The following is a 26,765-nucleotide window of genomic DNA, read 5'->3' as shown; positions in this document are numbered from 1 at the left end:
TTCAATCAGAGCTTCGTCTCCATGAACTCAGCTCATAGTTTATATGGTTCTTCTTGCTGAGACTGTAGGAAGATTGCAGCAAATTAAGAAAGGTGTTTTCCGTGAGCATTTAACATATGTTTCCTATCACCTTGGCCCAGTATTAAAATAGAATTTTCTGAAGTGTGGCTAACAATCAGATGTCAATTGAGGAGTGGGGGATTTCATGGTCAATTAAGTTTGGAGAATGCTGGTTAAATAACGTTAAATAAATCTCCTATGTTAGAGTTTCTTAGTATTCTAGCTTGCATTGTGGCATTCCTAAACTAAGTTATCAAATGTGATTATCATAAATATATGCATGCAGATAAAAACATCAAAAAGTGATGTACTAATATGCTAACCATGCTTATCTTTGGGTGGTTGGATTAGAGAGCATCTTTTTCTAGCACTTGATGATTTTTTGTAATGACTATTGTCTTATTAACAATTTTTTAAAAATTTATTAAAAAATAATTTACCTTACCTACTTCTGAAAGGGTGTGGGTTACTCAAAAGTTTAAAATCCATTGAAAAAAACATATTTAATGATGAAAATTGAATGAGGCAAATCAAGGTAGAAAAAGATATAGGTCAATTTAGGTAACTGCTTTGAACATATTTAATTTCTTGGACAATTAATTTGTTTCTAAGAAATACAGCAGGTAATTGTAGGGCAAATGTAGGAAACCCTCTGCATGGCAGTTACATTCTGACACTAGAAGACATTTTAACTCATCTGTAATAAGGCTTCTTGAATAATTATAACTCTTTAGTTGGTTTGTTAATGTAACATTTAATTTATAAATGGTTTGAGAGAAGAATCTTAGATCTTGAAACACATGTGCTTGATATTCTGAAAACAACCAACCAAAGTGCAACTTTTCCTGTGAGACGGTTCAGGAGAAAAGTAAAGGCTGTGGTGCTTAGGCACCAAGACAAAGTGGTCTCTGGTGTTCATGACATTTTGGACCATGGGCATCTGCTCTCAGAGCCTTGAATCTCTAGTCTGTATAGAATTGAGAAAGCATTCTTCTCCTTGCCTGTTTATAATTCCATATTTTGCTTCTCATCTTTCTTTCCTTTTCTACTCTAGAAAGCTTTCATCTTTCTCTGTTATGAGAGGGCAAAACAAAACAAGGCCAGTTCCATTGATGCCTGGCCCTTTGATGGAGTTTCCAGGGCTGTTGTCATAAATATCTTTTTTTACTGATAGTTTAAAAAATGTAGGCCACGCTCTCTGGAATCATCTATTCCTAGAGGTACAAGATATCATTTTATGATTATTTACTAAAGTGAAAAATAATAATTAACCCTCAAAACTTCCACAGATTCACAATCTAAGCCCCAACTCCCATTATTATTAATCTCCACTTCTCATTGAGAGTAAAGACAAATATTCAAAATTTCTAATTACATTCTTAAATATGTTCTAATTTTTAATAATGCTGAGCAATTGAATGACATTTTTTGTTGTTGTTTTTCAAATTACAGTACTGTATTCCTTTTGTTGTTGTTGCTGTTTTCACAAACAACCAAATATGAATCAGGTGAAAATTCCAAGATTATGTCATACTTGTTTCAATTTGTTCACTTATTATAAGCCACCTTCTTTTTCCTTTTTACTCATTGACTAGAGAGATACATGTGACATCAAAAACTGGTAGACCAGACCATACATTCTTACCACCAGATGTTATTGCTGAGAAGTGATGATTACAAAACCCATCGTATACAAAAATACAATCATTGGTTTGAATTTGAATTTTTGGTTTTGAATTCAGCAGAATTCACAAACATATGTGGCCTGTATCTGGTATTAAATTTTTGATAGTATAAATCAGCACATTAAACATGAATGAAAATGTAGATAATTTATATCTACTTTATAATGTATGTATTGATTTATATCTTCAAAACAAAAAGTATTACTTATCATAAATAATATCCAATGACATCCACATATGTGCCTTAACATAATACAATAACAGTGAGTTTAACCTTCAAAATAAATAAAGGCGGTAAACAACCCATTAAAAAGAACTAAGAGCAGCAAAGTTAAAAAACAAACACTATATTCATTTGCCATTTTTGAGACAAATTGACTTATAAAACACCATCCTTCCTAAATCTTTCCATTATGTATCTTATCCAATTTTGCTATTTATATTAAACTGCAATACGTCAGAAAAATAAAAGTTATTTACTAGCTCTACAGGTTACTTGCCTAATTGTATGGAATATAGCAGAGATAATCAGCTCATTGTGAACTGCAACAGCCATATAGCGTGGCTCATGAAATGCTGATGGGACTGTCCGCACTGCATAGCAGAGATAAACACCCCACAAGAGGAATAAAAATTCAGCTGTGAGAACAAAAACAAACAAACAGTTTTCCATTAGTTTTATAGGTAAAGAAAAAAGTAAAATTTCAGTTTTTTAGCATGCACTTTCTTTATAGAAACATAAATTTAGAAATAGATGTACATAAAATATTCACGTGTGGATATATATACCATATATTTATTTTTAAATTTTATTCAGTGTGTAGATTTTTCAAAGGTATATTTTGTTTTATTATTTTTTAAAATAGTGTTTGGTTTCTCAGATTTTTTTGAAAATATCTGACTTAAAAAAATTATAAAATAATTTTCCACATTGCTAACCAAAGTTGAAAATGTTCATAGAGCACCTGACTCAAGATAAAGTCTTCAAGACAACAAAAGGCTTGTAATGTGTTTATATGCAGCTTCTAGGAATTTAGGTTCTTATTATATTGAATCTAGTTAATACATAAAGATATTCTTTGTCAGAAGTGTGAGGAAATAGGTTGCTAAACATTTAGTGGCATGTTTTATAAATGAACCATTATTTCTCCTCACATGACAGATATGTTATCTTTTGTGGGTGGAGTAAAATTCAAAATCATTTTGTTTGCTGGCTCAAGCCAGAAGAGACAAGTACAGCGTAGCACTTAAGAATAAGGGCTTCAGGAGGAATGAAGGTTGTTTTCTTGAAAGATGGCTAGAAGGGACCTTTAGGCACAATGGAAATCCTGAAGGACTTGGAAAAGACAGGTGTTTACAGGCAAGGCTGAATGGCAGGTATGTGGCTCAGCTTCTGTGCCCTGAAGGGCAGACTGAAGGTCACCCTAAATGTTCCTTGCGTAAGTTCCAGCAAAGCAGAACTAAAGATCATAAGTGACCATTTGTTGCTCTTGTTGTGTTTATGCAAATGAACAGGATAAATTAAAAATGGACTTAATGCAGTCCCTTTAATTTCAAGGAGGGTAATCTTAAGGAGAAAAATAGTGATTCAAGGAAAATCACAATTCTCAGTGGTAGACTATAAAGTAGTACAGCTAACCATCTTTAAAGTTTCTTTTCATTTAAAATTTGTTTTCATTTGAAAGTTAAACTATGTCTGTGGTATCATCAAAGATGTTTAATTTACAGGCAAGAAGAATGTCAAATGCCTTGCAATTAGATATCTTTCCAATAAGACAGTCTTATAGATTTAGAGACTTGTTTGTGGGTTATGTTGCATAAATTAACAAGTGTTTTCTGTTTTCAAAGGGCATAAGCCTATGATCTCATTACCTGAGTGATTGTCTGTATGTATAGGCCTCACTTAATCCTGTCTGCATTGCAGCCTCCTGAGACTCAATGGTTTGATTGAACTAAGTGGCTGGGTTGGTGAAGTATGGGGTGGTCTGTGGGCTTCACTTTTAAACTGGTTTCTCTTTTCTAACCTAATGGGTTGGACAGAAAGAGCCCAGAGGTCTGAGAGAGGGGAAACCTAAAATATTTCCCTCAGCCCAAACTAAGTATAATGGGCAAAAGGGCTTTGGACAGGTGAGATGTGCCTGGCACACCTTCCTCCAAAGAAGCCCTTTTTTTCCCTAATGTGGGACATTGAAAAATTAATACCTGCCCTTTGTCATCTAGTGGTTATGGATTGAATGATGCCTTTTAACCCTGTTGCCAAATCTGTTGTCCCCAGAATACAACAAGGAAGCCAGCCTGTTAAACCAAGACACTGTCCGGGAGAGCCAACTGACCTGGAGTCTGCAAGATCCTTCCCCATGTGGGATGGCCACCCTCCCCTCCACATTCCCCACTCTTATTAGGGATTTCTGGACCCAAGGGTAGGTAGGACGACGACCATGTCCAGCTTGAACAGTAGCTAGAGGAGCTTGAGACCTTCACCCATTGTCCTTTATAATTATAAAAAAAGAAGAAGAAGAATATAGGAAAGGGTGAAGCTGAAGAACTTGTGTGTATGACCCATGGGCATGGACTTGAGGGTGGTTTCTGGGGGAGGGGTGGTGCTGGGCGGAGGGGAGCAAGGGGGAAAATATTGGAACTATTGTAACAATATAGTCAATAAAATATACTTGAAAGAAAAAGAAAAAAAAAAGAATAAAGGCTTCAAAATCACACTAGTTTTAAGTGGGAATCCTGGCTCACTCCCTAATTAACTTCGCATAATCTGAGGCAATTTACCTCTGTCTACAGTGTCCTCACTTGGAAAACAAGGATATTAAAAGTATATATTTCATGGGATAATATGCTAATGAAATCAGATAATGAATATAAAGTAGTTAACATAGTTTCTGACATACTATGTTAGATAAATAAATAAATTAATTAAAAACCATAAACATGCCCTGGCTGGTGTGGCTCAGTTGGTGGGAACATCATCCTGCATATTGACAGGTCTTGGGTTCAATTCCCCTCTTTCCCTCTCTACCCTACTTCCTGTCTCTCTGAAAGCAATAAAAAATGTCCTCGGGTGAGGATAAAAAATAAATACATGTTAAATAAATTATTCTTATTGCTTAACATTTCATTTGACTATTTTTTTCAAACTGAACATTGCTATGTTAACTTGTTCCAACCAATAACTGTTACAACCCATTTTGTCTGTCTTACTGACATGACCTCATTGAAAGATAATTTCCAATTAATATGAAGAAAGCTCTAATTCGGAGGAAAAAATTTTATCAAATGCATTACCTAGAGGTAACCTACTTATACACTAGAACACTGATTTCCATTCTCATGTTTTACCTGCCCAAGTTTTAGTATACTTTTACCAGCATTTAAACAATAGGTAGTACCACAATTATTGAAAAACCCTTAAAACATAACTGTCAAGAGTTACTCTAAAATCCTGATGTGGTCAGAAGCCAAAGGAAAAAATAAATCTCACTCAAAGGTCTTCACAGGGCTTTTTTTCAATGGTTTTGCTTCCAGAACATAGTTGTCATGAAAATTACTGCTAAATTAAGGCCAGAATGGGAAAGGAAAAGACTCATACCAACATTGTTGTCATTGGCTACATAGATTTACATAGATTCCAGCAAGTCTACCACTACTGGCCATCTGATTTACAAATGTGGTGGGATCGACAAAAGAACCATGGAATAATCTGAGGAGGCTGCTGAGATGGGGACAGGCTCCTTCAAGTGACCCTGGGTCTTAGATAAATGGAAAGCTGAATGTGAGCATGGTATCATCATTAATATCTCCCTGTGGAAATTTGAGACCAGCAGGTATATGTGACCATCATCATGCTCCAGGACACAGAGACTTTATCAAAGACATAGAACAGGAACATTGCAGGCTGTTTGTGCTATTCTGATTGTTTTTGCTGGTATTGGTGTATTTGCAGCAGGCATCTCCAAGAATGGGCAGACCTAGGAGCATGCCCTCTGGCTCACACACTCACTGGGTGTGAAACAGCTGACTCTAGGTGTTAACAAAATGTATTCCACTGAGCTGCCCTATAGCCAGAAAAGATACAAGGAAGTCATTAATAAAGTCAGCACCTCACCTACCATAAGAAAATTGGCTACAATCCTGACACAGTAGCATTTGTGCCAATTATTGTTTGGAATGGTGACAACATGCTGGAGCCAAGTGCTAAAACGCCTTAAGGGATGGAAAGTCACCCATAAAGAGGGCAATGCCAGTGGAACCATGCTGCTTTAAGCTCTAGATTGTATTCTGCCATTGATTCATCCAACTGACAAGCCCGTGTCTGCCCCTCCAGATGTTTACAAAATTGATGGTATTGGTACTCGCCCTGTGGGCTGAAAGGAGACTGGTGTTCTCAAACCCAGCATGGCGGTCGCCTTTGCCCCAGTCAATGTTACAACTGAATTAAAGTTTGTTGAAATGCACCATGAAGCTTGGAGTGAAGCCCTTCCTGAGGACAACGTGGGCTTCAATGTCAAAAATGTGCCTTTCAAAGATGTTCATTGTGGCAATGGTCTGGTGATAGCAAAAATGATCCACCAATGGAAGCAGCTGGCTTCACGGCTCAGGTGATTATCCAGAACCATCCAGGCTAAATCAGTGTTGAACATGCACCTGTTCTGGAGTTTCACACAGCTCACATTGGTTTCAGATTTGCTGAGCTGAAGAAGATTGATCATCCTTCTGGGAAAAATTTGGAAGATGGGCCAAAGTTTTTGAAATCTGGTGATGCTGCCACCATTGATATGGTTCCTAGCAAGCCCATGTGTGTTGAGAGCTTCTCTATTGTCCTCTGGGCTGCTTTGCTGTGACATGAGACAGCATGAGTGTCATCAAAACAGTGGACAAGAAAGCAGGTAGAGCTGGCAAAACCACCAAGTCTGCTCAGAAAGCTCAAAAGGCTAAGTAAATATCATCTCCAATACCTGGCACCAGTCTTAATCAATGGTGGAAGAACAGTTTCATGACTGTCTTAACTGGCTACTTAAGTTTAACAGTAAAATATGGTTAATGATTATACTGCTTCATAAAACCTTCAGAAGGAAAGGAGAATTTTTGTGGACTATTTGTGTGTGTGTGTGTGTGTGTGTGTGTGTGTGTGTTTGTGTGGTGGTGGTGGGGTGAGGGGGCAGTCTTAGTTAGTTTTTCTAAATAACTTGACCAAAAATCTGTCACAGAATTTTGAGACCCACTAAAACAAAGTTTAATAAGAAAAAGAAAAGATCTTCATGATATTTAGTGGAGGTCCGAATAATTCAATACGTTAGCCACTGGCCATGTGCTATGACTGTTCTTTCCAACTGAGCTCTACTGGATCAGGAAAAGCAAACCAGGAAATGCTGATATCTTCATGTAAAGCTTTCTGTCCTAACCCTTGTACTTTTGTCCATAGTGCATCTGTATCAGAGTTAAAATCTCAGAGCTGCCTCTCATTGGGACATTTCTACTTTGAGTTATTTTTCATAAGTATCACTCTTTTCAATACCTACAATTACAATCTTTGCCTAAGCCCCTATCAGTTCACTCATTTGTTACAACTATTTTTCAACTACTGCCATATCTAAACCTGTCCTCACCCTGTGTTAATCCTTTCTCCCTAACAGTGACAGGTTCATTTTTTAAAACTCCGCTTTGATTACATCAGAATTTGTCTAAAACTCTGCAACTCCATTTTGGTTAACTGATTCACATTTCCATTAGAATATTCACTCATACTCACTTAGGACACTGGAAATAATTCCTGACCCAAAAGTAAGACTACAAAGGGTTCCTCTCAGGGCAGGCATATCTTCATATTTAAGACTTTCTGGATGCTCAGGCTTCATGTTATCTGCTCACATCATTGGGCCTTTTCCTCTTGTGCTTTATATTTCTTAGACCCTGACTTCTTATCTAGTCTCTGACACTCAGGTCAACCTTTTGTGAGGCATTGCATGCATCTTCATTTAGAAATCTTCAGTGGCTCACTATTATTGTACAAATGCTTGGTTCTGGCATTCCAAGCCCCATGACTTTATGTTATATGAGGTCTATTGGAAATAATGTCCAACCATTGTTAATATAACAAGAATGGTTTGCACAACATTGATGTAACCTGGCAGCCATGGATAGTGGATTGGAATGCATGTGCATAAACAATGCTGACTTCACTGTACTAATCAGTGGGGGCAGTAGATGCTGTTGAGTGAGCATGTGTACTGTATGGCTACCACATTACAAATGACTGAGTGATTAGAATAACAAATGTGCATGAGATTTTGCATTAAGCTTGAATATTCCTCCACAGAAACTATTTGAATCATTCAGAAGGCCATAGCTATGGGCAACTGGTAATTGGCAGCTTTATCATGACAACATGCCCATTTATGCGCCATGTCTCGTGCAATTTTTTGGTGAAACATCAAATCACCCAGGTGACTCAGCCCCCTACAGTGCAGATTTGGCACCCTGCAGCTTCTGGTGTTTCCCAAAACTAAAATCACCTTTGAAAGGGGAAGAGATTTCAGACCACCAATGAGAATCAGGGAAATACAACAGGACAGCTGATAGGGACTGGGATAACTGTGTGAAGCTCCAACATGCCTACTTTGAAGAAACTGAGGTGCCATTGTCCTATGTACAATGTTTCTTATGTCTTGTATCTTCTTCAATAAATGTCTCTTTTTCATATTACATGGCTGGATATCTTCCGAACAGACCTTATATATACAACTTGATCTCCCAGTGCTCCCCTACATGAACTCTGGGCTGACCCAGGAACATTCATTTTCCTCTGAACACTCCAAAGGCCCTTCCTGCTTCTGAGTCTTTGTTCAAACTATTGCTCACACAAGAAATCTCTCACTCACGTTTCCATGTCTTAACCAATTTTTCAATATTTGATTAAGGACCCACCTCTATCATAAGGCCACCTAAAATGCTTCTGACTTACACTGAATTTTCCTTCCTCTAATCTATTATAATTTTTAACTATCTATACTACACAAGGCAGAGAATAATGCCACACAACATATAACTGGAAGAATATTGTTTGTGAGGACTAATAATACTTTTTAGTCTCTCTCCCCCACCCTCACCTCAGCCCCAAATAGTTATGACCTCCTTCAGGGCAAGAATTGAATCTCTCAATTATTATTATTTTTTTGCCTTTGCCCACACAGATGACAGTACTGAGCACCCATACCTAAGATTTAATCAATAGTTGTTTAATTGAATAAATAGAAATGATATCACTTTCATGATATTGGAAATGTAGTCTGTTATCTTGTCATTCCATCTCATATCACAGGGCTCATTCATAATCTGAAGATCACATTGGCATTATTATTAATAATAGCAATCTCTATTTATATAAATGGACCATTAAGTGTATGTATAGTACTATTCTTGGAACTCAGGAATGGTAAATGCAAAAATATTATTAAACAACACTAGCACACACACAAAAAAAAATGCTGTAATTGAAGGATTCATATGTAGCAGAATTATAAAAACTACCTCCTGCCAATTATTGCAGTGCTTTTATATGATGCTATGCTGAAGATTTTTTTAAAAAGGAAAGTTATCAGGTTAATTAGTGTGCTACAATGGAAAATTATATTTAAAAGTATAAGACAAAATAAGATTCCTCGCGACAGCTAAGCTGAACATTAAAATTATTTCATTAGCAATATCAAACAATACACTCTAGCTGAAAAACAATTTATGATTCAAAGTACCAATAAACTAAATGCGATATATAAGAATTGTGTTAGAAAAAAATTAGTTTCATATAATTAACTTCAGACTAACACTGCAGTTAGTAAAGAAAATATGCAGATGTTACCAAATTTTACAGTGTTTTATGTGGGAGTTGAAATATGTGTTGTTCTTCTGCTTCAGAAAATAATTTCTGGTGTTAAATTATTTTGATGGAAGGCACGAGTATAGTTAAAAAGGGAATTGTATTTATACTTAAAGAGACAAATAGGACTCTCAGAAAACTGAGGTATTTTATTTTTAAACTATAAAGGGTAACACTCTATTTAAAAGTTTACTACCATAGCCCTGTAAAAATTAATATACTGTAATAAAAACAATCTCAAGCTATCACTCCAAAGGGCTGGATCAAGCACAGAAATGAGAGTGAATATCAGTTCTTTGACAATGAGGATGTCCCAGCTCTATCATAAGGCCACCCACGAGTGCTGAGAGAAAAACAACTTCAAATTGCAAATGTCTCTCAAGTTGTGGTACCCTGCTTTGCCCTGCTACAAAAACATTTTGTGTTAATAACAATTTACCCTTCTTAGTCCCTTTGAAATTATCTTCATATGGCATAAATAAATACATAAATGGAAAAGCTTTTAGTTTTCGTTTTTTTAAGTGCTGTTTTAATGTTCTTTTCTAATTTTTCTCTAAATCCTATCCATTTAGAAAATTTGTGGTCAAAGTAAACTTACTATGCTTTTATTGTAATAATATGGTAGGCAGTGGAAAGTTATCATTGAGTATTACAGGATTAGAGACCTCTCAGGGCAACACAGGGTGAATGTCAAGGCAGCAAGCTGTGTCTTCTAGTATGTTCCTTCCATTTCTCTTTCTCTGTTATTTGCATGTGTATTGTTTGGGAAAGGGGTTGGAATTGGGATTACTTGTTAATATTTTAAAAATGTATTTTAAGCCCTGGCCAGTGTGGCTCAGTTGGCTGGAGTGTCATCATGTGAATTGAAGGGTTGTGGGGTCGATTCCCCTTCAGAGCACATGTCTAGGTTGTGGGTTCAGTCCAGAGTCATAATGTTTCTCACATTGATGTTTCTCTTCCTCTCTCTCCCTCCTGCCCCCTCTCTCTAAAATCAGTAAGCATATCCTCAAGTGAAGATTAAAATAAATAAAGTAAAAATGCATCTTAAAATTCCAGCCTTTCATGAAAGACTGTCTGCATTCATATGCTTTACCTCAGCTTGGGCTATGTTACTAGAAACTGACACATTGCTTTTGAAGAACTAGCTTGAGTGGCTTAGGAATGATTGTAGTGGGGGTAGTATTTTTGTTTAATTATGTTCCACTTTTATGGAAAAATATTTTACTTCTCTGAGGTATATTTATTTGTATGATGCTAAAGGGCAAATAGAAAGAATACATTATTTTATATCTTAATTTTATACTTATAAAATCTTTGAGACAATTTTGCTGAGTTAGGCTTAACTTGGGACATTACTTTACCACTAAGTAAGAAATCATGTGTTCATTACAAATCTTTGGCTGTTCTGTTGGCAAAAGGGTCTCCATGAGAGTTCTTTTAATACAAGGAAAAGATCTGCCAAATCTTCTTGAAAACTGAGTTTTTCAAGCAACAGAAGAGTTTTCTTCTTAATCTCCCCCCCACCTTTAAAATCTTAGGGTTGCACAGGGGAGATGAAACTCCTTAGAAGAAATGGTGGTAACCACAGACATCATAATTTGTCTTGCTCTCTATTCTTCACATGCTGCTCTCACAAGACAATCTCATTTACTACTAAAGTTCTTGAATGTTCAAAAGGAAAAAAATGGTACTAGAATATAAAATTAAGATACAATTTAATTTATCCTTTGATTTTTAGCATTAAATAGCTGCCCTTCAAAGAAGTAAAATATTTTTCAGAAGAGGGGGTATGTATATAAACAAGAAAACAATTCCTACTTCCATTTTTAAAAAAATTGAAGCAAGACCTTCAAAAAATGTGTGTGACTTCCTAGCACTATATCCCAAGCCAAGGCAACTGACCTGTCAATTGGGTCAGTTTTTTACCCTTTGATTAAAAATTAAAAATTCATTTGAAAATGTTAACAAGTGATGAAGCAGGGATTAAGGCATATGGTACATTAGAGTAAAAGGAGATTCATATAAGGAACCTAAATAATGAACATTAGTCTAAAGCAGATGGAGAAGAAGTCTAAATCTATTTTCCCCAATACTCATTAAATGGTGCTTATATCACATTTCACCTGTCATAATATGGCCTAATCTTCTAGGGTAATGAAGTATTTAAGTTCTTAGAAACAATTGCTGTTTCAGAATTTCCTTATATAACTCAGGAAGAGAGTTACTATATTCTTCTCAGTTCCTACTAAACACTGACACACTACTAATTAAGATACTAAACACATTTTCTGCTTTGTGTGTTTAAAATATTTTACCAGGAAGGAAGACAAAAAGGAACAGCATGTCAATAAAGAAGAGAAATGTAAAGATATTATTTTCTGCAGTGAAAATATTCCATGTGAAATTCATGGAAATGAATTAGTACTTTTGAACAGTGGGGTAATTAATGTTGTTATATCCTAAAAGTACATAAATATTTAAAAATTCCCAAATGGATTGTGAACCCAAGCTTATCATACCTGTGTAATTATTGCTTATATTTTTTCTATGTCTTTCTTTCAAACGTGGTGAATAAAACATATGGCAAGGGGGTAAAGCTCTGACAAGTTTCCAAAACCACAAATACTTCATGTATTGGTGAATTTTTCACAACCACTAAGAGATTATGGGAGATCTTAATTTATAAGAGTCCTTGTCACAGAATAGTCACAAGATCATATAAATGCAGTTGAGAAGAATTACGCCAAACCAGTGAAACAGAAAGATAATAATGAATAGCAGAAAATAAAGGAAATAAATGATAACCTGGATAGAGGCTTTTGTATAAATTCTTGTGCTGGGTTAGAGAAGGCAGCGAAATAGCTTTATTCTCATTTATATCCCTTTTTAATCATCTTAGAATATCATTACTTAACTTCTGGAAGAAACTAAGGAAACATTTCAGTACTTGCCTAGGTCTGCCCTGAAGTTTGATGCAGAGATTTAGCCATGGAAGATTCAGAACGGAAGCCCTAAAGATCCCTGGTGTTACCACCTATCACTCACTTTTCTGCAGCCTTGTTCTTGTTTCTAGTAAGCAAGTTAAGAATCTGTCCACTTATTCTGACTTATCTTGCTCCCTGGTCAATATATTCAGTTCATGTTCAGAGTGTGTAGTCAGAAATTGACTGCTAACCAACTAAATATACTAAAGAATGAACTCCACTGTATCACCACATCTACTACTAAATTTCCATATTCCAAATGTGGAAGCCCTGTACTTAGGGACCTTGCTGGCAATTCCAAATCGAGATGTGGTCTTCCTGAACCTGGAGGTGAAATTATAAAAGTTAATTTGGGCATGAGAATTTAATTCTACTCTTTATCTGTTTGTACCAACCAATTATTTTAAGTTTTTAATATGACAAATTTTAATGCTATTGTAAAATATCCTGAACACGGACAACCAATTACCAACGTACCAACTAGGGTAACTCGATTTAGGGGAAAAAAACTGGTAATTCTACAACCAATAATTTTCAAAATGAGTATGACTTGGGATATTTATTTGCTGTCTCTTTTAATTTAGGAGAATGTTTCCTAGTTCCACTCCCTTTATTCTTTACAAAGCTCTGGGAGAATGGTAAAATAATAAAGATTTTTAATCAAAATCAAATTGGTTTTGCCCTACTTCAATATTTATAAATGCTCTGTACAATATTTAAAATATGATATTTCTGATTTGCCATGCCATATTTGTAACAATCTTATTTTGACTTTTGGATAAGTCAGAAGTAAAATTTCATAGAAGGGCTAGGTATTGCCAATTTAGTTATTATAATTTGCTCTAAAAACACCTCCCCAAATATGAATATACACTTTTACCATTAAAATATAAAATTGGGGACAATTGTGTAACTCTTGGATTTTTACATTCAATATGTTTCTTTATACTGGTTTAATCCCAACAATATAAAATACTACAAGATCAAGGTAGTTGAGCTCATTTTTATTCTTTCAGGAATATAGTGTGAACAATGTAGGCAATGTTGCTGAGTAGCACACAGCTACTAGGTTAGGAGAGGAAAGAGGACTAAGCAGATGTAAGAATTTCTTTTACCTTCAGTGAGCTACAATAATATACTCAGAAAAATTTAAAGTGCTGAGTTATATAATGTTGGATAATGTAAGTATGACAGCTCAGTTCTATAGGAATTCTAGTCTAATCTAGAAATATTCTGGAACATCCAAATTTTGGAATTTTCTTTCCAGCAGATAAAAGAAAAACATTAAAAGAAAGATTACTGTAAACACTTTTCACACTGTCCAATATTCATTTGTCTTCCATAGTTGCAATGTTTATATACTTGTTTGTTTTCTATTAAAGCTTACCTCATAATTTTTTATACACAACAAACAATGAATATTGGAAATTGTAGATGAACATAAACAACAATGGAATCCTTAAAGTCATTTTTATTCTCTTTTTTGTTTTTTCAAATATTTCCTTAAGGAAGAAACTGAAATTTTTAGAGACCCAGAGATTTTTCCAAGCTCTTTTCTACATGTTTTTTTCCTGCTATAACAATTACAGCAGGAAAATCACTATTTGGGCAGTTTTGGAGCAGTAAGAAAAAATAGAATGGACCCATTCTTTAAGATTATTACCCACATTTCTAACTCAAGTTCTACTTCAGTGAAAAAATGTTATATATTACATTCTTTCAAACTGTTTTTTATTTTGTATTTAAAAAATAGATTGTTTTTGACAGATACAGCTGATCCAGAATTCATGTTCATCCATCAGTTTTCCTCTTTTTCTAGATTGACTTCTGACATAAAAGTAAGCACACACAGCTTCTTGCCAAAAATATCCCATAACCTCAAGGTAAAACCTAACTACTGCCTCTCCACAGCCTCTTCCCTACATAGAAACATTTCTGTTTAAGAAATGGGGGATAATTTAACTTTCAGCATAGGTTGCTTTATGGCTGACTGAAGATACATGAGTTTCTTCTTTAATAAGAGCCAGAATATAAAAAGGCTAGTGGTAAACATTCTACTTATAAAAAAATATATAAAGAGAACTGCAAAGAGGCATATGCTATACATTAGAAAACATTAAGAGCGATTAAATACAGGATATCAAATGCTGCTTGCTGAAAGATAAATAAATGAAATTGCTGCAGGGCAGTGTGAAAAAAAATTACAGCAACCACATGTCTCTAATTTTCAAGACAGTCCTAATTTCAAGTAGCTGTTCCCATTGTTAAACCATGTGTCTTGATTTTTCTTTAGAGAATGTTGTGACAATAGGAAAAGCATATTATTGCAACTAAGGTGTTCCTGTAGTTTATAGGGCAAATGCAATGACTGGGAGACAACAAAAACACCACCCCAACACTTAATTTCCTCTTACCTCTTGGTTTTTGAAACCTATCACTAGTCTTTTACTTTCTAAGAAACCCTAATGCTATCATTTAACACCTTTGGGAGTATTAGTTTAACTGATTCCTGTCACTCAAGTCTTACTACTTCCATCTCACTCCTAAAACCGTGACCTAGATCTTCCCATGATATATAGTTAATCTCTTCACTTAGCTTCTCTCTACATCTTTACCGTAACTGAGACCTCACTATTGTCCAAGGAACTGCATCCCTAGCAGCTCGCTCAAGCTATGGATCTTTGTCCCCTCTTGTACTACCTATTTAAGGAGCCCCATGAAGTGAGCTCAGCAGCCTTTTGCTCTCTACATGCCCTTCCCTGGCAATCTCCAGAAGTACTTAGAAATGCCTACTTTTTCATATTTTCCTCCTGGCTAGTGGGGAAAAAATACTACCTGGTAAGCTTTCTCTCTGGAGGAAAGTGGAATTTAGTAGCAGTAAGTAAAATAAAAATAGTCCATGACACTCAAGAGCTATTGTAGGGGAGTAGTTAAGTAAGGTAGGAGAGAATGCTGTGGTCACATGGAATTCTTCAATGAGTGATTTGGGAAGTCAGGAAGTTTTGGATGATAGAAAAGTCATATAAAATGAGAGGTCACTGGAGATGAGGGGTCAATGTTGGAAGGGTGTGGCACAGGAGTTAGTTTAGATAATACGAGGGAGACAAAAGTAAGACTGGGTAGGAATATGGGAAGATTTTTAGATATGTAGGCAAGAATTGGAAGGCACTCCTCTTTGATGGCTCCTACTTAATTATTCAAGGAGGAATCCTCTACAACCTTTTTGGCACCAGGGGCCAGTTTTGGGAAAGATAATTTTTCCACGGACAACGGGTGTGGGAATATGATTTCAGGATGATTCGAGCACACTACATTCAAGCTCACCTCCTGCTATGCAGCCTGGTTCCTAACAGGCCTGGACCAATACTGGCCCATGGCCTGGAGGACCCTTACTCTAAGAAAGAAGAGAAACATGGGTAGTTTCAAGGTATGAAGACAAGATTCAAGACAAGACGTGAAATAACCATTTTGAAGCTGTTCCAGTGGTTGATCAGGGAAACAGAAAGAGTATCATGAAATGTATGAGCACAACTGACATAAGTGATCATTATGTTCGATTAAGTTTATCTGATCACTTCTTCTGAGTTAGTAGTTTTATACTTTAGAGTAACATCAGAATCACGTGGAGGGCTTGTTACACACAGCGTGCTGGGAGCGACTCCCCTGGGCTGCCTGATTGAGGAAGTCCGGACACTGGGCCGAGAATGTCATTTCTAACAAATTCCCAGTGATAATGACGCTGCTGGTTTTGAGACCACACTCTGAGAATCACTGCTCTCCAGTTTTCTCCAGTCTAATTATTCCAAACCCCAAATCTGGTACATTTCACTTAATAATATTATATATATATATATATATATATATATATATATATATATATATAGTCTAAGAGCAATCTAGATTGAACTTCTATTCATCACATCACTATCCTGACTCTAAATTCCTATAACAGGATTAACAAGACTCACAACAAACAAGCATTGTTCACGATGTATTCCAACACAATTCTCTCTTCTAGTTAGGTGTTTCCTTCAGGTTTCATACAACTGTCACCCACAACAACTGCTATACCTCCCAAGGGAATATTACCTATGCCTCTTTCTAATAATCTAAATCAGTGATGTTCAACTGGTGTGCTGCAAGAATTTTAAAAACATGTCTTTACTTCCCTTGCCTTTGGGTCAAATTCATAAAATGTTCTCCATGACCAAAGTCCATATGTTTAGTACCTATGTTTTCTTCTATGTAATTTATTGTGTCAGATCTTATATTTAGGCCTTTGGATCATTTTGAATTAATTTGTGTACATGGAGACAAATTGTAATCTAGTTTTATTCATTTGCATGTGGCTTTCTGAGTTTCTCAGCACCATTTATTGAAGAGGCTTTCCTTTCTCCATTGTGTGTCTTGGCTCCTTTGTCAAAATTATTTGTCCATACACATGTGGTTTTATTTCTGAGCTCCCAATTATGTTCCATTGGTTAGTGTGTCTGTTTTTCTGGCAGCAGCATGCTGTTTTGATTATCATAGCTCTGTAGTACAGTTTGAAGTAAGGTAGTGTGATACCTCCCGCTTCATTCTATATTCTCAGGATTGCTTTGGCTATTCTGGGCCTTTTATGTTCCATACAAATCTGTATGGTTCCCTACAAATCTGATAATTTTTTATTCTATTTTTTTGAAAAATGACATTGGAATTTTGATAGGATTACATTAAATCTGTATGTTGCTGTAATATGGCCATTTTAACTGTTGACTCTTCAATCCATGAACATAGAATATCTTTCCATTTCATTGTGTTGTTTTCAATCTCTTCTAATAACGCTTTGTAGTTTTTAATAAATAGGTCTTTCACATCCTTTGCTAAGCTTATTCCTAGATATTTTATTGTTTTGGTTACAATTGCAAAAGACTGTTTTTTTTTCATTTCTTTTTCTGAAGTTTTGTTATTAGTATATGGGAAAGCAGTGAATTTTTGTACATTGATTTTTGTACCCTGCAACTTTTTATTGTATTTGTTTTTTGTCTCATATAACTTTTGGTGACATATTTAGGATTTTCTATATACAGAATCATGTCATTTTTAAAAATGACACTTTTACTTCTTCTTTCCCAATTTGGATATGTTTTACTGCTTTCTCTTTTCTGATTGCTCTGGCAAGGACTTCCAGAAGTCTGTTGAATAAGAGTGGTGAGAGTGGACATCCTTGTCTTGTTCTTAATTTTAGAGGAAAAGCTCTAGTACTTCACTACTGTGTATGATATTGGCTTCAGCACTTCACTACCGAGTGTGATAAAGGTCATATATGGCTTTTATTATATTGAGGAACTTTCATTCTATACTCATTTTACTGAGTGTTTTAATCATAAATGAATGGGACTATATCAAACTAAGAAGGTTCTGCACAGTGAAAGAAACCAGCAACAAAACAAAAAGACAATCAGCCGAATGGGAGATGATACTTGCAAATAACAGTTCCAACAAGGGGTTAATATCCAAAATATACGAGAAACTCATACAACTCAATACCAAACAAACAAACAATCCAATTAAAAAAGGGCAGAGGACCTAAACAGACATCTCTCCAAGAAGACATACAGATGGCCAACAGATATATGAAAAGATGTTCAGCTTCACTAGTTGTTAGGGAAATGCAAATCAAAACTACAATGAGATACCATCTCACACCTGTTAGAATGGCTATCAACAAGACAAGTGGTAAGTGCTGGGAAGGTTATGGAGAAAAGGAAACCTTCATTCACTGCTGGGGGGAATGTAAAATCGTTCAGCCAGTATGGAAAGCAGTATGGAGACTTCTAAAAAAATTAAGAATAGAACTACCTATGATCCAGCAATCCCTCTTCTGGGTACCTACCTAAAAAACCCGAAAACATTTATTTGCAAATACATGTGCACCCCTATATTCATTGCAGCATTATTCACAGTGGCGAAGACATGAAGACAACCAAAGTGCCCTCTGATAGACGACTAGATAAAGAAGAGGTTTATTACTCAGCCATAAGAAAAGATGAAATTCCGCCATTTGTGACAGCATGGATGGACCTCAGGAATACTATACGAAGCAAGATAAGTCAGTCAGAAAAAGCTAAGAACCATATGATTATATTTACATGTGGGATATGAAATTGGAATTCATAGACACAGGCAATGGTATGATAGTTACCAGAGAGAAGGGGGTGGGGTTAGTAAAGGGTAAAGCAGTCCACATATATGGTGATGGAAAATTATTTGACTTTGGGTGGTGGGGACACAATACAATATACAGATCACATATCATAGAAATATACATTGAAACTGATATAATACTATTAATCAATGTCACCCCAATAAATAAAAATAAATTAAAAATAACACAACACTTGAATATTTAGCCAGGGGCACTGACCTCTTTTCCCTTAGATTGTCAAATAAATGACAACAGCCAACACAACAATAGCTGTCTGGTGTGAATCAATCAAAACTAAACATTTTTTGTCAGATCAGCAAAACATATATTTTTGGCTGTGTTTCAGAATGTTAGTTATTAGTTTATGTGTGTCAGGAGATAAGAAAAAAAAGGTTGAAATTTGCATATCTAAATATCACTCGTGGCTCAAAGAACCTTTCTTTTAAGAAGATTCCTGGGTTCTGGTCCAAACTGCTGTTTTCCTTTATTGAAACACTATTGTACCAAGAGTCTTTATCACCTAGTTTTGCTTTTTATAATTTTTAACAATTCTCATTTATCTATATAAACCAATAGTAAGCTAATAGATGAGAAATAAGATCTTTATATATTTTACATTTCCTGCAAAATATTCAGCACAGTACTAGAGATATTATAGGTACTCAGTGGATCTTGTTCACTGTACATAATTTTCACTTAAATGTAAAGAAGTTTTCATATAAAATTAACTGTAGATTACTGTAAGTTATATATTTCTATTTATTTCTACATGTAAATTACAAACATGACCTTCTAAAGATACAAAATAAATTTTTAAAAGGCCTTGCATACATCTTTTTTTTAAAATAATTTATTTGTTTGTTTATTTATTTTATTTTTTAGAGAGAGGGGAAAGGGAGAGGGAGAGAAACATCACTGTGTGGTTGCCTCTCACTCGCGCCCCCAACTGGGGACCTGACATGCAACCTGGTAATGTGCCCTGACTGGGAATCGAACCAGCGACACTTGGCTCGCAGGCCGACGCTCAATCCACTGAGCCACAGCAGCCAGGGCTTAGGCCTTGCATACATCTTAAAACCAGTTTTACAAAATGCAAAATTGCTAGGTGAACAGGCCATATTTTCTCCTTGTTTATTCCCTCCCAATGATACTTCATCATGTATTTTGATTATTATATTCTTTATATAACAGAAAAGAAATATAGTGGGTTTTTCTTCATAGTAATGCAGGGAAATAATTTTTCCTAGTTTGGCTAACTTGGATTGAAGAATGTCAAGTAATGTTAGAGGTTTCTACTAAGTAGAAATTTTATATCTATATAATTTGCTTAATTTTAATATCCAGACTAAAGTCAGAATGAGAGTTGATCCTTACCTTTGTTCTATGCTTTTATCCAGAGTAAAGTCAAAATCAGAGTTGCTTCTTACCTTAGTTCTATGCTTTATCTTCTGCTATAGCTTTGGTATCTATAGATATTGATATCTTTTTGATGATTAGCTTTATATACTGTCATTATTACCATTCCCTACATTGCTTTTTTATTATAGATATCAGGCCTATAAGATTCCTAAAATATCTTGTCCAGAAAATATTATCCTGGCTAAATTATAAACTAAATACACATTTTATTAGCTTCTAGCAACATACTAATGTGAATATTCAACCAATAATTGCCAAATATGGGCAAAACAAAATAGGAATTAAACTCATGTGTTTATTTTTGACATATGCCACATAAAATTAAATTTGTCCCATGATTTCCTAAGGGGAATGATAATAAAATGATAAAGGTTTGTTTTCTTTCTTTTTTTTTTGGTATATTTAAAGGCTGAGCTTAAACAGCTTATTATCAGCAACAGAAAATTCCTATGGATTTTTCTTCATTTTTCAAAAAAATAGGTGTTGAAAAAATAATTTATATCTTTGGCCTCAGCCATTATGTGGTTCTTCCTTGTTCTCCAGCTTCTCAGTCACCTAACTCTTACCACCTCCAGGTAGCCTAGCTTTGTTTTTCTGTAATTTAGTCCTAATAAGTTATCTTCAGAGGAAGGTAGATTAATTTGAGACTTTGCAGAGAAAATATCTACACAAAAAGTGCCCTCGATGCCAAGTTTGATATATCATAGGACCAAAACTATATAAAAAATACCATCATGTTTCCTTTTTAATCCCAACTAAAGAAATAACTCAAGAGAATCACTACTGTTAATCAAATGGCAACACACTGATAGGATGAAAGCAGAAAGTCTTTCTACATTAAGAAGTTGCCTTTATTAACTACATATCTTCTTCCTGATTTATTTGACTACATTTTCACAACAAAGCTAGCACCTTTGAAAAAGAATGGAAACTTGCAGAAAAGGTTTTAATTCCACATATAATTACTGTCCTTTTCATAATATTGTTTGACCAAAACCACATTAGGTAAAATTCCTTTAGGTTTTGTGAATGGGTTTGACAAGGTTTCTAAAAAAGTCTATTTTAATGCTACTGGAAAAAGGGCAAGACAATCACACAAAACATGCGACCACATACCAACTGCTGTCATGTAATCCCAGCGTTCAATGAGGCACGTATTGAAGATGAGGTGATCAGATGTTTGCCCTTGGCCAATAAGGGAAATCTGCCTCTCCAAATTCTGGCAAACAGATGAAGTCCAGCCAACAAGAAACCAAAATACTACCAAGAGTATTACTGCCAGCATCCTCATAACTCGTCCACCAGTCATGTATGGAATCCGCTGGGCTGTTCGTGAAAGAAACACTTTCAAAACCCTGGAAAAGCAATACATTAAAATGTTAAGGGAAACCTAAACATCAGTAAAACTCTAAAATATCTTATTTTTCTAGGTGAAGTTTAAACCCACCAAAATCTACTTACGCAGAATTTTAACATGAAGAAAACCAGAAACAGTATTGCTTTTATTTTCACTTAGTTTCATTCTACTTTACCTACCAATAGCAGAACAAATATCCTACATTACACACCAGTGATTAAATAGTTTGAATAGAATAAAATCCTTTTTAATGTGTCTTAATATTTCAAGAAAAATTCTCAGGACTATAGAAAGATCCATAGGCAACATTGCACAAACACGGTTGCTAAGGGACCAAAAACAGTCCTGAAAGTGAGTAGTTGATTTTATAATATTATATTAACTCAAAAACTTCCTTGGACCAGTTAATTTTTTTTACAGCAAAATGTTACAAGTGGTATTTTCTAAAAATCATTTTATATTGCCCCCCTTTATAGTCATTTGATTATATTACCAAAATAAAAAATGAAATAAATGGGACATTTAAATGCTAGCATAATTAATAAAATCACTGCATTAAGAAAAAGGATTTGAATGACTATAAGAAGTGTAGTGATTTTTAAATTTGTAGTTGTTTTCTTACATATATGACTTGAATAGCCTTGGTTGAGATGAATTAGATAATATCTAAGAACTGTTTTGTCTCTAAATGTTGTGATGAGATGAAACTTAACCTTACTATAGTGATCCATCCACCCACCCTTTCTCTAATTGCACCTCCAGAATATCCTTAGCTGATTTTAACCCTCACTTTCATTACAAAATTTTTGTATTACAAAATTGTTACTTGAATAAACCACCATGAGTGACTTACTGTACTATGAGGGTATCTACAATCAATTTCCAAAAAGCAATAATAAATTCATTTTCCCCACTTTTCTATTCCCTACTCCATTTCCTTCTTTCAACATTTTATGAAGTATTCATATTAATTCTTCATAAAAATAATTATAAATCTGGAAATTAAACAAATACACTTGCAATAGTCTAAATATATTACGCTATTTTTCTCTCTCTATAGACCATGAGTAGCTCTCTCTGAATTAACACAACACATCCATCCATTAAAAAAAGTTATTTTCTAGCAGATTATTTTTTATCCCCCACTCCATACCTTTAACTCCATTTTCCTTCAGCTAACACACAGGATGGAGTTATTTAATTGTAAATAAACACGTCTTCAAATTTTCGGTGGCACAATGTCAGAAAGTTATTAGTTTCAAGTAAGAGTGTCATGGAAGATCTCTTTAACTATTGTCCATAACTAGCTCACTAGATTAACAGTTACTCTCCACTCCCAATGTAGGTATAGTGAGCCCCACCAGGCAAGCACTGGCGGCTAAGGTGCTACCTCTTTCTTTAGGATGCCTCAAATAGCTCTGCTCCAACCAGTGCAATTGTTACTTCCTAAGAATCGGTTTTATTTTTCCCCAAATTATGCCCATTATTATCATATTATATAATTTATCTAAATCATAAATAAGTGATTATCTGGACAAAACAGAAGGATACTTATTTGTATAAAATCTATATTGATTACTTTGATAAGACTCCATAAAGGTAAGTCACTAAAACAAGCTGGTAACTTATAGAAAGGTGAGTAGATTTTAATATATTGGAGTGGGCAATAAACTTAAAAACTAGAAAGACTTCAAAAAAATACTCCAGAGTCTAACTATTGTTTATTATTGAGTCTCACTACTATTATTGTGGACAGCAAACAATGCACTGTGGTGATCTATGCTAGAAAAGAACGATGTGCTCCAAACATTAAACTCATAGTCAAAGAAGGAACCTTATTTCAAAGAATATTGGTGAATGATTTTTTGTATGTTTTAAATTATAGTGCCTATACATTTCTTGAATGTCTTTCTGCTTTAAATATTCAGTTAATTGACCAATTACCAATCTCATAAAAAAGGCTTCTACTATCAGCAAATCAAAAAATTCAAAGAACTATCTTAGAAATGAGAGAAATGTCTTGGAAAATTAATATTTTGCGAGTGCCAGTCTTATTTTATGTAGGACAAGCTTGCAGCCACTATGTGCACATAACTGTTTCTGGTTGTATCTGGATGAATTCTGAATGTTAGATGACTAGAATCTCCAGAGGGAATCTGACCCATTTGTTTGGTCTTCAATATTTTGGCTGGGCCAGACAAAGAGAGAATTGTTTCACATTCTAGCTTGACTCAATTTGAATATGTGACGTATAAGTGGAATTAACAAACATTTATACAATGACAACTATATGCTAGGGATCATGCTGGGCAACATGGAAGCACAAATTAGGGTTCTTGTCTTCTAGAGCTTACAATTTAACTAGAAATAAGTGTGCAAATGCCTACCATATAAAACAGCATATAGTATATGTTGTATGTAGCTAGTAAGTCTAGTAAACTAATAGAATAGATGGTATTTTTGTGGACCTTGTTGAATACCAATAAATAAAAATAGAGGAAAGTGAATAAGACAAAAGGAGATAGGAGATATTTTAATCGAAGGGAAATCACATAACAAAGTAAAAAGCAAAGAATTTTAAGTTGTCATTGAGGGATAGTGGTTGGAACTCTTTGATAAGAAAAGGAATTTTTTTTTCTCAACCCACAAGAGCTCCTGGGGATTTTTCAAGTTACTACGAGGGGATTTGATCAGGTTAAGACCACTGCTTTAGACAAAAATATTTTTTTCCACGGCCAAGGTATAGGAAATCATTTATTTTTCTGATACTTAAAGATTTTTACTAACCACATTGAAGCTCTACATCTGAAAGAGTGCTAATAGTGGATTTTTAAAATAACTTAGATATTTTTTTTAAGTATTTCTTAACTGGATGAGTTTACCTGTTGCAGAGGAAATCTATATGATGCCAGTTTGATGATCTTTTAATAAAGAAATTCCACTTCTAAATTATCAAAAATTTTAATGTCTGCCTGATGATCCTTTGGGTAATTATTGCAAAGTCTGGGAATTCAAGATTGTCATTGATCTCATAATCTCATTTCCAGAGAGGAAAAACCAAAGCAAAAGTCCTCATGAATCACCTATTATATTGATTTTACTGGTTTTCAAACACTAGGAAACAAAATAACACAACTCTGCATTTTGATCTAAGTATTTCAGAATATTGGTTTATGTAAAATGGAATACGATGCATTTTTCTAGCATTGCCTTAAAATAAAATGAGAAAATTTTGCTATATCATTAAAAAATGAGCTCTTGTTAGTTTATATAGGCTCACTCCCTAGAAACCAAGTTCTAAAAATGAAATCCTTAGGCAAGCATTTATATGAAATATATCTTTATAAAAATACAATCATTAAACTTCTTATATAGATTATTTTTTCTACTCCTTTTTTGATAGATTTTTAGGTTACCATCTTTCAGAAGACTTCTCTATTTCTGAAGGATAACTAACACATACAAGAAGACTGCAAGAAATTCCCAGAACTTTATATAAAAAGACACATTCAATTCTCATTACCAATAGTAGACAAATTCATAGAAATCATGTTGAAATAATTTTTTAAAGGGGGCAATCCAGGAATTGGCTGCCAATATATTGTCTGCCTCTATGTTTTCACTTTCTACACATGTCTGGTTTGAGTTCATAAAACTCCACTGTAAGAACTTGCACTTAGGTTATCAATTACCTTCTTCAAATATAGTATCTAATTGATATTGGAATTCCTTATTTTACTTGGCTTCCCTCCACCTTTTGGCATGGTTTCAGACATGTGCTTGATTTTATCACATTGTCTTGATTTTTCCCCTCTTCTGGCAGTCTGAGTCTCTATTGCAGATTCCTCTTCCTCAGCCTTCTCCTTAAATGGCAGAGCTCCCCAATGATCTCCTGAATGCAGCCATCTTCTACCCTTGCTCTACACATTGCACCCAGGAAATCTCACTGCTCGGGTTTCAGTTATTGACATGCTGGTGAGTATCCTCAGGTTAGATCACTCTCCTGAGATCAAGATCTGTATACTCAGTGACCTACTGGATATCAACAGGTCCCCGAATAAAATCCCTCTCCCCCCTCCTACCTCTTCTAACCCACTTTGCTCTTGTTTTACCTGTCTCAATACTGGTACCACTTAAATGCTCAGAGCAGAAACCTCAGAATGAACTTTGATATTTCTCTCTCATCCATATTCAAGATATTTAAAAAATGATGAAGAATTTAATTTCTACCTCTTAAGTAGATTTCAAATCCTTCATTTTTCTCCATCTTCACTGCCATTGCCACAGATCCTAGCTATCAACCTGCTCCTGTAGTAGCTTCCTTCACCTTTAATCCATACTCTACAGTGAAGCCACAATGATCTTTCTAAACAGTTCTGATAATGTTGCTCCTGATTACAGTCTTCGGTGGCTCTCCACTCAAATCCTAGCTGCTTGGTATGGGAAAAGGACCTTAAAAATTGGTTCCTTATTGCCTTCGCAGCCTCATCTCTAACCACTCTCCTTTTCCCAAGGTCCTGCTGGTCCCTCTGGATAATATGCAGGTGTCATCTACCTGGATCTTTGCCTTCAGTTTTCCTCACTACCCTTCCCCCCAATACACAACACCTAATTTAGCTAATCCCTACCTATTCCTTCATGGCTCAGTTTAGATGTTGCCTGCTTTAAGCCTGTGGTTCCCACACCAGTAGTATCAACATCGCCTAGAAACTCGTTAGAAATGCAAAATCTTGGGTCCCATCCAAACCCACTGAGTTATAAACTTGGGTTGCAGAGGATAGGGCTCAGAAAGCGGTATGTTAACAAACCCATTAGGTAAATTCTGATGAAAACTACAGTTTGAGAACTGCTACTTCTAAACAGTTTGCTCAATAGGGCTAAGATTGGTGCAGGTGCCTTTTCAATGAGCTCACTGCTCTAGGCTATCAGATATATTTATTATGCTGACACCAACATTTAAAGCCTCTAGTAACAGAAAGTTTTGGTTTTCAGAATATTTGCATTTGTTTGTGATATTACATCTCTTTTGTTTACTGGAAAAGAATGTACATATACGTCCTCAAGCCACCCAGTCTTTTGTCCTATTAATTTAGTTAGAATAATTCTGAAGTTCTAAAGTTCTCTATTAGAGTCAAATTTCTATTAATTTTACTGCCTTCCTAGAAATTCTAGAAAGTAAATGCTTATGATGAGA

General features: G+C 35.0%; 1 protein-coding gene across 1 annotated transcript in view; it reads right to left on the bottom strand.

The window, feature by feature from the left end:
* GPR158 (G protein-coupled receptor 158) overlaps positions 1-26,765 on the bottom strand; it is a 366,690-nt gene that overhangs the window by 9,432 nt on the left and 330,493 nt on the right. The window contains exons 7-8 of the mRNA XM_090268046.1: positions 21,331-21,569; positions 2,246-2,384 (exon numbers count right to left, since the gene is read on the bottom strand). Of these exons, the coding sequence (XP_090124172.1) occupies positions 2,246-2,384; positions 21,331-21,569 (378 nt within the window). The remainder of the gene's footprint in view (positions 1-2,245; positions 2,385-21,330; positions 21,570-26,765) is intronic.

The sequence above is a fragment of the Furipterus horrens genome, unplaced genomic scaffold (genome assembly GCF_987537825.1).
Source record: "Furipterus horrens unplaced genomic scaffold, mFurHor1.1.pri manual_scaffold_2, whole genome shotgun sequence".
Classification (NCBI taxonomy): Eukaryota; Metazoa; Chordata; class Mammalia; order Chiroptera; family Furipteridae; genus Furipterus; species Furipterus horrens.
The sequence above is the reverse complement of the archived record's forward strand: the minus strand, read 5'-3'. Positions and strand labels throughout refer to the sequence as shown.